General features: G+C 48.5%; 1 protein-coding gene across 2 annotated transcripts in view; it reads left to right on the forward strand.

Annotated features, from left to right (window-relative positions):
* enpp2 (ectonucleotide pyrophosphatase/phosphodiesterase 2) overlaps positions 1-16,416 on the forward strand; it is a 117,492-nt gene that overhangs the window by 4,066 nt on the left and 97,010 nt on the right. For both annotated transcript variants that reach the window (XM_034173898.1, XM_034173899.1), the window contains exon 3: positions 6,353-6,508. In XM_034173898.1, coding sequence (XP_034029789.1) covers positions 6,353-6,508 — 156 coding nt within the window. The remainder of the gene's footprint in view (positions 1-6,352; positions 6,509-16,416) is intronic.

Below are 16,416 nucleotides of genomic sequence, written 5' to 3' on the forward strand. Positions count from 1 at the left end.
CTCAGACAGACGGGGACTGATTGGACTGGTCAGCCATCTTCCAGAACTCTGCCTGTTTCTGATCAGGCCTGTTTTGTCTGCTGCTAAAGTCAGCTGTTTCATCATATCAGAGCTATTTTTCATCAGAGCTTCTGTAATCAGTAAATTCTCTTTTTGTTTGTCTTCCGTTTTGGTTCTCTGTATTGGGGTCCAGAGCCAATCTGAAGCTGTCCCTTACAGCCTCAGTCCGGTCTGTTCAGCACAGAGCGACGAGGAATTAAGCACCTTGTTCAATGGCCCTCTAGTCATTGGAAAGAGTGCTGATCCGGTGTCGCTGGCCGAACGGTCCCCCTAAAATTCGGTCCCCCCCGATGACGCAGTTCACGGATTAACACCTTGTTTCTCCTCCAAACTGCACTCCAGTCTTCAGATATTTGAAGCTTTTGTACAACAATCATTTCCACATAAATTCAGCATCATTTCATCATAGCAGTCAGAGCGCAGCAGCTAAACGAGCTGCTAGCTCATGCGTTCACTGCGTGTCGGATATTTCAGAGCGTCACGGAATTTTGCAGAGTTTCTGCTTAAAACGGCCTCGTTTCTGTTTAAAACTGACTTTAGAATGATATAAGAGGTTTTACCCTGATCATCTGATGGTTAATTGTTGGGAAGGTGTCATGACACGGACCCACAACAGGGGGCGCTAAAGGAACGGACAATGGATAAGCCAACCAGTAACAATTTAATGTTGTGAAAACACACAACGGAATACAGACATGGATTGCCAATGAGACACCAGGTGACGTGTGGCAGGCTCGAAGATAGGAGACCTCTGGCGAGAGATGAGCTGATTCCCACACAGCTTCCACCACCAGCGGGCCTGAAGAACACCGGAGCCGCCAAGTCCCGAGTCCCCAGGTGGCCTCTGCCTTCGGCTGTCGACCCTGGTACTGCTGGCAGAGAACAGAGAAAATCCAGGTGAGTGTGAATCCGCACACTCAGTAGTCCACTCACAGTCAATGTTCTTTAAGGAGGGAGCACCTCCACCTCCAATCACACACTCGTGCCGCTCCTGTGTAACCACTTATCTGCTATGGAGCGTGATGCGAAGTCGTCGCAGTCACGCTCTTACTCCAGCTCGGATAAGTACACCACAGGGCAAACGGCTGCAAAGAAGAGTTTAGTTAGCAGAGAAAATTACCACAGAGAGAGTTACCTCTTGGTTGCTGATTTCTCGGCGGGAGGTGGAGTTGTAGTCCGGCTTTTATGGTGATGTGGTGAATGAGTGACAGCTGGTGCAGATGATGAATGACAGCTGTCACTCTCCGTTGCTCCGACGCCCTCTCATGCTTGAAGCCCGCACTCCAAGCAGGGCGCCATCTGGTGGTGGTGAGCCAGCAGTACCTCCTCTTCTGGCGGCCCACACAACAGTTAATAATCCCATTAATCCATTTGATTGCTTTGCGTGAAGAGATTTCATCTCATTTCGTCCGAAATGACGCATGCGCAGATGCAAAAGACGGACCGGTTTTTAAGGGGGGACCGTTTGGTCTGTGACACCAGTTTTACTCATCCTGTATAGATGTTGATCCTGGCAATGTCTCTACCATTTAGTCAGCACATTGGACAGGAACATGTTATGGTCAACGTTGTCTGCGTGAACTTTCTTGGAAGATGAAGCCTGAAGGTTGTGGTTGCAGATTGGAGCTCTCGACCTCCGCTCTTGCCACACTCATTGGATTTAGGTTAAGGGTTAGGGTTAATGAAGGTCACGTGGTTCCGGTCTTTAGTGGAGCTCCACTTTTTCCACATTCTGCAGCCAGATCCTCCTGGTGCAAGTGTTTGGCAGGAGTGGAGCCGGCCCTCAAGCAGAGGTCATCAACCATCTGGTGGCAGTGGGGTGGTGGAAGGGATGTCTTGTAGGTGATCTGTAAATGATAAGAGATGAGTGAGAACATTGATATTTTCAGGAAAGTCTTATTGTTGAGAGCTCATGACTAATACGAAACACCTGCTTTTGTTTATTGATGTTATTTAACTGATTCCGAGTGACTACTTAAAGATCTGAGTCCTCTGGTAAAACGTAAGCTGCTTTACATTTGGTTGAATATACATATTTGAAATGATTTAATATTCAGTTCCAAGTACTTGGCAGTGATGCATATTGAAGATGACATGAGACACATTATTGCGTCTGCCAAGGATGTAATAAAATCGTTTGTGTTTATTTATTTGTCCGTCTGTCTGTTAGCAGGATTACATCAAAATTACGGCACTGATTTTACGACGTTTTCACTGCAGATACATATTAGGCCAGGGGTGGGCAACGAGGGCCGAGACACTGCAGGTTTTCCTTGCAACCAATCACCTCAGCAGGTGGGTTGCTGATGAGCTTCTACCTTGAACATAAACATCTGGTCGTCTTGAAATTACCTGCTGAAACACCTGATCATTAATGAAATCACCTGCTGAGGTGACTGGTAGCAAGGAAAACCTGCAGTGCTTTGGCCCTTCATGGCACATGATTGCCCACCCCTGTATTAGGCCATGGAAGACTCCATTAACTTTTGAAAGTGATCCAGATACGGATCCATATTGTGGATCAAGATTTCACTTTATATAGGCTTTGAAGGATTACGTCAAAACTACTTCACGGATTCTCACCAAATTTGTCCCACAGATAGATGTTAGGGCATAGAAGACTCTGCTGAATTTTGGAAGTGATCCGGATCCAGATTGACGGACGTCAGGAATCTCTGACTGCTCTTGTTATTGATGTTTTGTTTGTTTTTTTGCTTCATGTGGTGAAACTGTTGAGTTTGAGTGCTGCTCACTTGTGAGCGATGTTCAGTTTGTGAAACATCAAAAAGAGCTGCGGTCAAGACTGTCAACAGACTCAGACTCTCAACAGATAAAAGACAGAAAACTGAGTGAGTGGAAACAAAACTGGCAACATAAAACATTAAGGAAACAGCTGATGTGCATGTACACACACACACACACACACACACACACACACACACACACACACACACACACACACACACACACACACACACACACACACACACACACACACACACACACACACACAGTTTGTCCACAAACATGCTGCAGAACTCTTACTGGCATCAGACTTCCTACGAGAGGAGACTTTTTCTTTACCAGCAAGTGGACAAAGCACGAGCTGTTAGCAAGAAGATTTCACTCCCCCCCCACCCCCGTCACTCTCTTCCTCTGATTTATTCACTTGCTTTTGGAGTCTGTGAGTTTAAAGTGGCTCACACGTGTGGCTGTAATTAATTACTGGGTTTATTCAGAACCTGTTGATGTACGAGGTCTGTCAATAAAGTATAGGTCCTTTTTATTTTTTTAAAAACTATATGGATTTCATTCATATGTTTTTACGTCAGACATGCTTGAACCCTCGTGCGCATGCGTGAGTTTTTCAACGCCTGTCGGTGACGTCATTCGCCTGTGAGCACTCCTCGTGGGAGGAGTCGTCCAGCCCCTCGAACCGTGTCCACTTCGATGTGTCTCACAGGTTTAGAAAAAATTTTGATCAAACAAAGCGCCAGTCTCTCAGCAACTTCTCAGACAAAGGAATTCCGACGAGGTGTGGAAAAGCTCACGCATGCGCACGAGGGTTCAAGCATGTCTGACGTAAAAACATATGAATGAAATCCATATAGTTTTTGAAAAAAATAAAAAGGACCTATACTTTATGGACAGACCTCGTATTTGTAATTAATCTTCTGTTAAACATCAGAAAAGGGTTTCAAAAATTTAAATATCAGCACATTTCCCAGTAAACTAGTGAGCTATCAACAGATTCTCCAAACACGCTGTTCAGATATTCTTTTGTGATTTGGCAGTCAATCAAAATCCATTTTCTGTACGTCAGATTTCGACAGTGTACCGTTTATTTTGAATATTTTAAGTGACACAGTTTTAAGGTCATTTATGTATAAACTTGAAGGCCACACCTCCAATACTTTAAAACCAGCCAGTACATGGTTTACATCCTATTCACATTAGTTTACAAAACTCATGTTTATTCAGCTTGACTATGGATTGTGTGATTAGGATGATTAAAACCTTAGTAGGTGTAGAACAGGTGGATCCCTGCAACGCGATCTCATGGCAATTCGGGATGGCATCATGAAAAGTGATTTAAAAGTGAATTTCGTTTACAGATCCCAGCACTAATGTCACCTTATCACATCTAAATTCCACTTCACATATTGCTTCTATTTTTTTTTCAATTCCAATCATGTTTATATATAATTGTTGCTTTTTTTTTTTTTTTTTTTTTGAAGTCCGTCTTATTCCTGTCACCTCAGTCATTATAGTTGGCTGTGGATTTTTGGTGTTGTGTTTAGTTTCTCCCATTTTTCCCTGGGTTCCCTCATTGTTTGTTGGACTGTGTTTTTGCATGTTAAGATTCTTGTACGCACATTGTTGCTGGTTTGGTGTTCATGAACTTGGACAATAAATCACCTTTTGTTTCACCATACTTCCAGTTTTACCAGCCTGCATATTGGGTTCACATTAGGAGTGCTGTTATAACAATTTCATAAAAAAAGTGTGAGACTGGGCTGGCCTATGGCACTGGAATTGGACTACAGATCAATAGAGTGGGGTTTGGTTCTAGGTGGGTTTGCATCAGTCCTTGGATTAGACAGACATCGGCATTGTCCAAGATCGCCCAGCTATAGAAGTGTACAACCTTGGCTGGGGTGTGATGGACTAGAAGGGATGCCGCCCTGCAAATAAGCACCAACCAATATATAATTTATTCTATTTCTTATTTGTTCTGCTAAGAACCAAATACACCCTCAGTAGTTGTTGGACTCTGTTGATGCTGAATCTGATTTCACAGACAGAGTGTCATGATGGAGCTGAGGGCTTGAGATTGTAGAGGTCTTCTCATTGTGTCTGTGCTCATTGCTCCTGCAGATGTTCTGGTGGTCTCTTAGAACATCACCTCCACCAGACACTGGGACATTTTGCAGCTGATTTTTGCAGCACCTCTAAATCTGAGATCATGGTCCATTGCAGTAAACTGGTGGTTACCTCATCCAGATCCAGAGCCTGTCACAGCCCTGTGTGATCTTGGGTGCATGCTGAGTAAAAAAAAAAAAAGAAATTAAGAATGGCAAGTGAACTGGAGAAGCGTCAGCAGTAATAGGGGCCTTATTTTGTACTTATTTTTCTGAAGCTAGCTAAGTTTACCAGTCAATTTATATTCAGTCTTCAGCTGTGGCCTTAACGTTTGGGTGGTGGCTGAAGGAATGACACCACAGATTCAAAGAGGTAAACTGAATGTCCTTCATAGGATGTCTGGACTCTTTGAGACATGATGTGGAGCTCAGAGCCAACATTGAGCTGTTGAGGTGTTTAGGATGCCTAAGGCCGGGTTCACACGGCAGCATAATTAGGCCGATATCGGACCCGATCTTCCCCTTCCGACAATCTTAAGGACGCCCCGACAATCGTGATGACGCTAAAGATAATCTTAGCAGATATTCCTGCCTTGTGTGGTGTGTTCAGAGCACGGTGATCTGCTCAGAAGGGCGTCAGGAGCACTCCGATCGCAAATCAGGGATATTCAACATGTTGGATTTTTTTTGGCCCGATATCGCAGCGTGTGTTGTGTCCCCCGACCACAAACGAGCTCGCCGTCTGCTGAATGTGACGTGCAGCCAATCAGAAAGCGAGGTACTGGATGTACGGAGTGGAAAATAAAATCAAAACAGCTGTTCTGACTTACCAGAAAGTCCGGTGGTCGCGCTGTCTGCACTCCTTTAAAGAACACCTTTTCTTTTTCTTTTTGTATCGTTTTTTCCCTCTGTTGTAAATAGTCCACAAAGTACCTCCGTTTGTTTACTCTGAAGTCACGTTTAATCTCGAGAGATTTTGTAAGATTTCCTGTCTGAACTGTAAATGTTTGTGTGTTAAATCTGTTTGTGTGTGGTGTTGTTGTTCTTACCGTGTGGCTGAACACCACACACTGTACGACCAAACCTGTTAGAGCTATGATGTTTTATCTTCACGTGTGTGGTCTCTCAGGTTTTGGAAACCTACAGATAATTTTAAAATCCTGTCGTGTGACTCAAGCTTAACTAGGAGGTGAGATGTGGGAGGAATTAGAGAATGCAATAAGGAGAGAAACATCTTGGCCAACTTATTTAACCCACACCAAAACCTGGTCTCAGATAAGTGGTGGATCAGTGGTTAAATTCCAGAGCCAGCACTGTTATTCTACTAGTTTTACTAAATAAACATTTTCATGAACGTTATAAAGTAGTGGAATTAACAGACTGACAAACCCTCTGTTCATTGGATCTGTTTTTTTTTTTCCTCTTCATAGCTCGCCCTGCATCTCCATACGTGGCATCCTCTGGTTCCTGTAGGAACCGGTGCTTTGAATTGGCTGACGTGGATCCACCAAACTGCCGCTGTGATAACTTGTGTAAGACCTACAACGGCTGTTGCTCTGACTTTGACCAGCTCTGCCTCAGGACAGGTGGATAACATTCCCAGCAGCGTTGCTTTTTTCCTTTGCCTTCAGTACTCTAATCTTTAAGAAACTCTTTGTTTTTTGTTGTTGTATTTATTCACATAAAATGTGATGCACACTGCTTCCTATGTTGGTGGTCTAATTTCAGGTTACTTCCTTCAGCTAGGTAGTTCAATGTCGCTTGTGCAGTTACTTTAAAAACTTCAGTGATGCTTGTTTGGTTAGTCTCAAAGCACAACATCTGTGAATTATAAGTCTTAATGAGCACACAAACTTTGGACTCAACTTGAAATGCATAAATAAAAAGCCAACCTGAATGAGTATGTGCTGTTTGCTCTGCTGACTGTGGCAGTTCTGATACTCAAAAAATAAGTCCTGTATTTTAAATAATACAGTAGCCGTGTCCTGGAGTGCTGACTGCTCTGACTCTGAATTATCATCCTCTTCCACGTCAATCCAGTCAGACTCATTATTGTCAGAAGGCAGATAGGCCTCAGGGTGCCTCATCCAATCTGGGAGCTTCTGTTTGCAAAAAACATCATCCAGGCTCAGTCGCTCTGGGAAAAAGTCAAAAAGCCAAGGTGCGAATTAACCAACTCCTAGGCTTGCTCCAGATACTCAAACTTTTCTCTGGGAGCATAACAGTCACACAAAAACAGATGAAAAAAATGAGAGGTCAGGAAAAAAAATCCTCTTCGTCACCTCAATGTCCAGATTCATGGCAAAAGCGTCTGTGGACGGAGTGAAGCCTGCAGGGACTATTTTATGGCCTGTTTGTTCTGTCAGGGTGGGCGGCTGCCCGACAACCGTATTGGCTGGACCGGCAATGCAGACTCCCAAATAAGGCTTTGGTGTAGAAGAAATCATCGTCTTTATTTCAGGCTTAGGTTCGGTGCACAGGCAGTCAAGCAGCAGAGCGGTGGTACAAACAGGATCAGGCAAAAACGTAGTCATAGTTCAGCAGGGGTCAGAGGTACGAGCAAACACAGTAGTCAGGGATGAGACAAAAGGCATGGTCCAGGAATACAGAGCAGAAGATGGTACACGGCTAAACAAAACAGGACTGTGATCAAAAGGCTTGAATGTGGGCTAAGAGCAACAGCAAACTGGCGGTGAGCTGTGGGACTGTGATGGTTTAAATAAGGAGCAAACAAATCAGGGTGATGTGAAGCAGGTGTCTGGCAGGTTCTGGAAAGAGGTGTGGTTTAGTGAACAAAGAAGAGGGAAGAACGGCAAGACAGTGTGGGAGGGCAAAACAAAGCGGTGCAAAGCAAGATAAGTAGGTGACATAAAAACTAACTGAATAACGTGATGTGTTCTAGATAAACAATAATGCGTGAGCAAAACAAAAAGGGGCAGAACTAAGAAATACTGTGACTAGTCTAAAGAGTGAAAAAACAAGGAACTTAATATTAAACCAAACTAGGACGAAACAGATACTGGCTGAGACAAAAGAGAATACAATAATTGATGAAGGCAAAACAAACTATTGGTTAAACCACAAATAAACAAAACCCGGTGAATACAGAATAATACAATAAATAAAACAAGATAATGGATAAACAGAAAATGCAATGAATAACAAATGGAACATAATCAGATAAGCAACACTGAAGATAAATAATAACAAAAACCTGTGACCAAGCATTATACAATAAATGTGATAAACTCATGATAAAAATGAAAACACAAACCGGCAGGACAAAACTAGAATGGAACTGAATCATGACAAAAGAATATAAAGTGACAAAGCAACATAAAACAGAGAATAAACAGATGATGTAAACAAGCAACTAATACATCAAAGCTGGGGCAGGAGGTGAGCCAAAGGAAGAGGCAAACTAAAGATTAAGGCATAGACCAGGGCCGGGCATGACACAACCCAAACCTAACATACAATGATCCAGTGATTATTGGACCCAACATTAAAGTGACCCAATGATTTTTAGGCCCAACATCAGAGGGACCCAACGATTATTGGACACAACGATCATTGGACCCAACATCAAATGGACCCAAGATCAAAGGGACCCAATGATTATTGGACCCGACATCAAAGGGACCCAATAATTATTGGACCCAACATCAAAGGGACCCAACATTTACTGGACCCAACATCAAAAGGACCCAACAATTATTGGACCCAACATCAAAGGAACCCAATGATTATTGGACCCAACATCAAAAGGACCCAACGATTATTGGACCCAACATCAAAGGGACCCAATGATTATTGTACTCAAACCCAAAGGGACCCAATGATTATTGGTTCCATCCCCAAAGTTACCCAATGATTACACTGGTCAACACGATTTTTCTTGCGTGGAGGTTTTTGATGGATTTTGGGCAGTTTGGGGGCGGTGAATCCAAATCTGGTGTTGTTGCCAATCACATCATGATTTTGAGATATGAAAACATATTTCTTGTTTCAAGCACTGACACAAAAGCTGCAGTCTCGCACAACTCTTCGGCGCCATAAACGATATTACAGCTCTTGTTCACGTTTTTCAGACCTGGTTTCAAAAGTATGCTTTTGTGGCGTCAAACACGTGAGTGAATGACCAAGTTTTGCATAATCCATCAATAGGGAACATGCAGATTGCAAAAACATGTGATGTGATAGAGGTAATCTGAACTTTTTTTTTTTGACCAGTGATTGGACTCAACCCCAAAGAGTTCAATCTTTGTCTCATCAAACCAGAGAATTTTGTTTCTCATGTTCTGAGTGTCCTTCAGGTGCCTTTTACTAAGGAGTGGCTTCTGTCTGGTCACTCTACCATACAGGCCTGATTGGTGGATTGCTGTAGAGAAGGTTGTCCTTCTTGAAGGATCTCCTCTCTCCACAAAGGAAAGCTGGATCTCTGACAAAGTGACCATCAGGTTCTTGGTCACCTCCCTGACTGTTGTGAAAGTGTAGGAACACGGACACACAACAGGGGGCGCAAATGAACGGACAATGGAGGAAGTCAAATAACAACGCTTTACTGTTGTGAATAAGCACAACAAACACGGCAGATCACAATAGTAAGCAATGAAGTCAATTCACAAAAATCTGTCACGTGGGCAGGCTCGAAGATAAGAGACGTCCGTCCAAAGCAGAACCGGAACCACACGATTTCCTCCGCCACCGAACCCCGGGAATACTGGAGCCGCCAAGTCCCGAACTCCCAGGTGGCCACTGCCTCCGCTTGTCGGATCTGGTACTGCTGGTGAGGAACAAAAAACAGTTAGATGTGGATGCGTTTGCACCCAGCAACACGTATGGTGGGAAAACCACCTCCACCTCTCATCAGAAACTGGTAAGTGCAGGAGTGTGAGTACTTATCAAAGAGGTAGGGAAAAAGTCCAACACAGTCTCCAGCTGTAAATACTCACTGTCTGCTATTAAACACACAAAGCAACAAAGTATTATTGTCGGGAAGACAACACAATCGGCTGAGCACTTTACCTCCTAGGTAGAGCGATATCTCGGCAACGAGGTGGAGATGTTGTCTTGCTGATATACTACTGAAGATCAGATGATTGGTGACAGCTGTCGTAGGTGATAAGTGACAGCTGTCACCCCGGCTGCTCCTGTGAGGCGGCAGCGCCCTCTTGTGCCTGGAGCCCGCACTCCAGGCAGGGTGTCCTCTGGTGGTGGTGGGCCAGCAGTACCTCCTCTTCAGCGGCCCACACAACACCTGACTAAGGCCCTTCTCCTCTATATCTGTTTAGATGGGCAGTCAGCACTCGGAAGAGTACTGGTGGATCTGAACTTCTTCCATTTATGGATGATGGAGGCCACTGTGCTCATTGGGACATTCAAAGCAGCAGACATGTTTCTGTACCCTTCCCCAGATTTGTGCCTCGAGACAATCCTGTCGAGGTCTACAGCTAATTCCTTTGACTTCATGCTTGGTTTGTGCTCTGACAACCGGTCCACAGAGGATGCCATTGCCACCGCTCTGCACATAATGCTGACCCATGTAGAGCAGCGGGGGAGCTACGCTAGGCTGCTCTTCCTGGACTTCAGCTCGGCCTTTAACACCATTATCCCGAGCAGGCTGGTGAGCAAACTGAGGGACCTGGGTCTCCCTGAAAGCACCTGTTTTTGGATTATGGACTTGCTGACGGACCGCTCCCAGAGGGTGAGAGTAGGCCACCAAGTGTCCTCATCACTGAGGACCAGCACCGGCTCTCCTCAGGGCTGTGTGCTGAGCCCCCTGCTCTACACCCTCTACACCCATGACTGCATCCCCACCCACCCGAGCAACACCATCATTAAGTTTGCGGACGACACCACGGTGGTGGGGCTCATCTCAGAAGGAGATGAGACTGCCTACTTGGTGGAGGTGGAGCGTCTGTCTGTCTGGTGTACGGATAATAATCTTACCCTGAACGCCTCCAAGTCAAAGGAGCTTATCGTTGACTTTCGAAAGTGTAAACCAGACATTCAGCCCGTCACCATCAATGGGGATAGGGTGAAGATGGTGCAAGACTTCAGGTTCCTGGGCACCTACATCAGCGAGGATCTAACGTGGACTATTAACTCTACAGCGATCCTGAAGAAGGCGCAGCAGAGACTCTACTTCCTGAGGATTCTCAGGAAGAATAATTTGAGATCTGAGCTTCTGCTGTCCTTCTATCGCTGCTCTGTGGAGTCTGTGCTGAGCTGCGGCATCTCGCTGTGGTTCTGCAGCTGCACTGCAGTAGAGAGGAAGCAGCTTCAGCGGGTCATTAACACCGCCCAGAGACTGATTGGCTGCACTCTCCCATCTCTGGAGGAGATTTGTTGTGAAAGTGTAGTGACACGGACCCACAACAGGGGGCATAAATGAACGGACAATGGATAAGCCAAAATATAACAATTTAATGTTGCAAATTGTGCACCACGGAATACAGACAAATGCAGTTTGAGAATGATAGTCAATTACACGAAAAGTGACGTGTGGGCAGGCTCGAGGATAGAAGTCCAGAGAAGAGCCTGGTCCCACATGGCTTCCACCGCCAACGGATCTGAAGAACACCGGAGCCGACAAGCCCTGAATCTCCAGGTAGCCACCGTCTCCAGCTGTCAGACCTGGTACTGCTGGCAGGAAGCACAGACAGTTAATGGTGGGTGTGTGGATACACACCCAGTAAATCCTCAAACAGAGAAAAACAGTTCCTCAGGGAGGGAGCACCTCCACCTCCGAAATAGGAACACGTCAGCAGCTCCTGTTACCACTTATCTGGTTGGAGTGAGAAGCGAAGACGTCGGCACTCTCACTGACCGCCAACCCAGCTGACAGGGCACCACAGGACAATGGCTGCAAACAGATCACACGTAAGTCAACGTTCAGACACAGCAGAGAATATTACCTAAGTCGTAGATGATTTCTCGGCAGGGAGGTAGAGTTGTAGTCCGGCTTTTATGGTGATGTTGAATGATGGCAGTTGATGAGTGACAGCTGGTGCTGATGATGAGTGACGGCTGTCACTCTCTGTTGCTCCGACGCCCTCTCGTGCTTGAAGCCCGCACTTCAAGCAGGGCGCCCTCTGGTGGTGGTAGGCCAGCAGTACCTCCTCTTCCGTGGCCCACACAACAGGACCTCCCCCTCAACGGGCGCCTCCTGGCGCCCGACCAGGCTTATTCGGATGTCGCCTGTAGAAATCGGCCAGGAGGGCCGGGTCCAGGATGCAGCTCCTCTTCACCCAGGAGCGTTCCTCAGGTCCATACCCCTCCCAGTCCACCAGGTACTGGAACCCCCGGCCCTTCCGACGGACGTCCAGGAGCTGGCGTACGGTCCATGCCGGCTCCCCGTCGATGATCTGGGCAGGAGGCGGCGCCGGTCCGGGGGTGCAGAGTGGTGAAGTGTGGTAGGGCTTGAGATGTGACACATGGAAAACAGGATGGATCCACAGTGAAGCTGGCAGCTTCAGCTTCACTGCAGCCGGACTGAGGACTTTGAGGATGGGGAACGGTCCAATAAATCTGTCTTTGAGTTTTTGGGATTCCACTTGAAGTGGGATGTCCTTGGTAGATAGCCAAACCTCCTGCCCGGGCTGGTACGCAGGGGCCGGGGAACGCCGGCGGTCTGCATGGGCCTTGGCCCTTGTCCGGGCTTTGAGCAGGGCAGAGCAGGCGGTACGCCACACCCGACGGCACCTCCTGAGATGGGCCTGGACCGAGGGCACCCCGACCTCTCCCTCCACGAGCGGGAACAACGGGGGCTGATACCGCAAACACACTTCAAACGGGGAGAGGCCGGTGGCAGATGACACTTGGCTATTGTGAGCGTACTCGATCCAGGACAGATGGTTGCTCCAGGCCGTCGGGTGTGTGGAGGTCATGCAGCGGAGGGCCTGCTCCAAGTCCTGGTTCGCCCGCTCTGCCTGTCCATTCATCTGGGGATGGTACCCGGACGAGAGACTCACGGTGGTCCCCAGTTCCCTGCAGAAACTCCTCCAGACTTGAGAGGAGAACTGAGGACCACGATCCGAGATGATGTCCGATGGAATCCCATGCAGACGCATGACATGGTGGACCAGGAGGTCTGCAGTCTCCTGGGCCGTCGGGAGCTTCAGGAGGGCCACGAAGTGGGCCGCCTTGGAGAACCGGTCCACTATCGTGAAAATGGTGGTCATGCCCTGGGACAGTGGGAGGCCCGTGACGAAGTCCAGGCCGATGTGGGACCAGGGGCGATGAGGCACGGGTAAAGGCTGGAGGAGGCCTTGGGTCCTGTGATGGTCAGCCTTGCCCCTGGCGCAGGTGGTACAGGCCTGGACGTAATCCCACCCAGTCCATAGACGCCCACCAGAAGCGCTGCCGGACCACTGCCACGGTTCTTCGCACCCCTGGGTGGCAGGAGAGCTTGGAACCGTGACAGAAGTCCAAGACAGCAGTCCTGGCCTCTGGTGGGACGTACAGTTTATCCTTCGGACCGGTCCCCGGGTCCGGGTTCCGTGCCAGGGCCTCCTGGACGGTCTTCTCCACGTCCCAGGTGAGGGAGGCCACGACAGTGGACTCGGGGATAATGGTTTCCGTTGGATCCGACAGCTCGGTCTTGACTTCCTCCTCATGCACCCAGGACAGGGCGTCAGATCATTGATTCTTAGTCCCGGGGCGGTATGTGATCCGGAAGTCAAAACGCCCGAAGAACAGTGACCAGCGGGCTTCACACGCCTGGCGGTCCGAATGTACTCCAGGTTCCGATGGTCCGTGAAAACCGTAAACGGTACCGATGCTCCCTCCAACAGGTGTCTCCACTCCTCAAGAGCCTCTTTCACCGCCAGAAGTTCCCGATTGCCGACGTCATAGTTCCTTTCAGCCGGGGTCAACCTGCGGGAAAAATAGGCACATGGATGGAGAACCTTGTCGGACTCCCCACTCTGGGATAGCACGGCTCCTATCCCTGAGTCAGAGGCGTCCACTTCAACTATGAACTGGCGATTTGGATCGGGTTGCACCAGGACTGGTGCAGTCGAGAACCGGCGTTTCAACTCCCTAAATGCGGCTTTGCACCGATCCGACCAGGTGAAGGGGACTTTAGTGGAGGTTAGGGCTGTCAGGGGGCTAACTACCTGACTGTAGCCCTTGATGAACCTCCAGTAGAAATTTGCAAAGCCGAGGAACTGTTGCAGTTTCCTACGGCTTGTTGGTTGGGGCCAATCTCTCACCGCCGCAACCTTGGCCGGATCAGGGGCGACGGAGTTGGAGGAGATTATGAACCCCAGGAAGGACAAAGAAGAGCGGTGGAACTCACACTTCTCACCCTTCACGAACAGCCGGTTCTCCAACAACCGCTGCAGGACCTGACGTACATGCTTGACATGGGTCTCAGGATCCGGAGAAAAGATGAGTATATCGTCCAGATATACGAAGACAAACCGATGCAGGAAGTCCCGCAAGATGTCATTAACCAACGCTTGGAACGTCGCGGGCGCATTGGTGAGGCCGAATGGCATGACCAGGTACTCAAAGTGACCTAACGGGGTGTTAAATGCCATCTTCCACTCTTCTCCCTCCCGGATCTGAACCAGGTGATAAACATTCCTAAGATCCAGTTTAGTGAAAAATTGGGCTCCATGCAAGAGCGTGAACACTGAATCCAACAGAGGTAATGGGTATCGGTTGCGGACCGTGATCTCGTTCAGCCCTCTGTAGTCAATGCATGGATGGAGTCCGCCGTCTTTTTTGCCCACAAAAAGAAACCAGCACCCATCGGGGAGGAGGAGTTCCGGATCAACCCGGCAGCTAACGAGTCCCGGATGTAGGTCTCCATTGATTTGCGTTCCGGACGTGAGAGGTTGTACAGCCTGCTGGACGGGTACTCAGCGCCCGGTATCAAATCAATGGCACAATCGTACGGACGGTGCGGGAGCAGCGTGAGTGCCAGATTTTTACTGAAGACGTCAACAAGGTCATGGTACTCGGCTGGCACCGCTGCCAGATTGGGGGGGGGGGATTAAAACCTCCTCCTTAGCTGTCACACCGGGTGGAACCGAGGATCCTAAACACTCCCGGTGGCAGGTTTCGCTCCACTGCGTCACAACCCCAGACGGCCAATCAATCCGGGGATTGTGTTTTAACACCCATGGAAAACCCAAAATCACTCGGGAGGTAGAAGGTGTTACATAAAACACAATCTCCTCCCTGTGATTTCCAGATACAACCAATGTCACTGGCTGTGTCTGGTTTGTGATTAGTGGAAGAAGGGTGCCATCTAGCGCCCGTACCGACAATGGTGACGGTAAGGCCACTAGAGGGAGCCCAACCTCCTTTCCCCATCTGCTATCCAGCAGATTCCCCTCCGACCCCGTGTCCACCAGTGCTGGGGCATGAAGGGTTAGATCCCCACACAGGATCATAACTGGGATGCGTGCAGATTTTCGGGGTTTCCCCGCGTGGGTATTATGACCCACCCTTAGCCCAGTCTCTAAGGACGAGTGCTGCTGTTTTGACCGTTTGGGGCAGTTTTTCTGAGTGTGCTCGGTTGAGCTGCAGTGAAAACACTCCCCACGGACCAGCCTCCTTTGTCTCTGATCTGATCTCTTTTTGGCCCTGCTTGTTTCCCTAACAACGTCAGCAGGGAGAGCTGTCGTCACGTGGAGTGCCCTGGCTGTGGAGCGTGGGGAAGACGGCTCCCTTTCGGACCCGGGAGGAAGAGGGACGGCTTCTGCCTGACCTTCGTCTCGCTCCCGTCGGTGTTCTGTTAATCGGTTGTCTAACCGTATTACCAGGTCGATAAGCCCGTCTAAATCCTGCGGCTCGTCCTTCGCCACCAGGTGCTCCTTAAGGACCAGAGACAGTCCGTTTACAAAGGCGGCACAGAGCACAACAGCAATCCAGCCGGCTCACGCTGCCGCGATGCGGAAGTTGACTGCATACTTCGCTGCGCTCCGACACCCCTGTCTTATCGACAGCAGCACGCTTGAAGCGGTCTCGCCTCTATGAGGGTGGTCGAACACCTGTCTAAACTCCCTCACAAACCCAGTATATGTCGTTAGGAGCCGTGAATTCTGCTCCCAGAGCGCCGTAGCCCAGGCGTGTGCCTCTCCTCGAAGCAGATTTATAACATAAGCCACTCGGCTAACATCTGACGTGTACATGACGGGATGCTGTGAAAAGACGAGTGAACACTGCATTAAGAAGTCTGCGCACGTCTCGACACAACCCCTGTATGGCTCCGGAGGGCTTATGTATGCTTCAGGGGATGGAGGGGGGGGTTCGTTGAATGACCACTGGAATGTCTGTATCGGGCATTCGGTCAGCAGGAGGAGGTGCTGCAGCGGCGCCCTGTGCATGTGCTTCCACTTGGGCGGTGAGAGCCTCCATCCTCCGATTGAGTATAACGTTCTGCTCGGTTACCAAGTCCAACCGAGCAGTGAAAGCGGTTAAGATGTGCTGCAGCTCACCTAACACGCCTCCTGCTGGCGCCTGTGCACCTCGCTCT

Source organism: Thalassophryne amazonica, chromosome 7, assembly GCF_902500255.1.
Source record: "Thalassophryne amazonica chromosome 7, fThaAma1.1, whole genome shotgun sequence".
In the NCBI taxonomy this organism is placed as follows: domain Eukaryota; kingdom Metazoa; phylum Chordata; class Actinopteri; order Batrachoidiformes; family Batrachoididae; genus Thalassophryne; species Thalassophryne amazonica.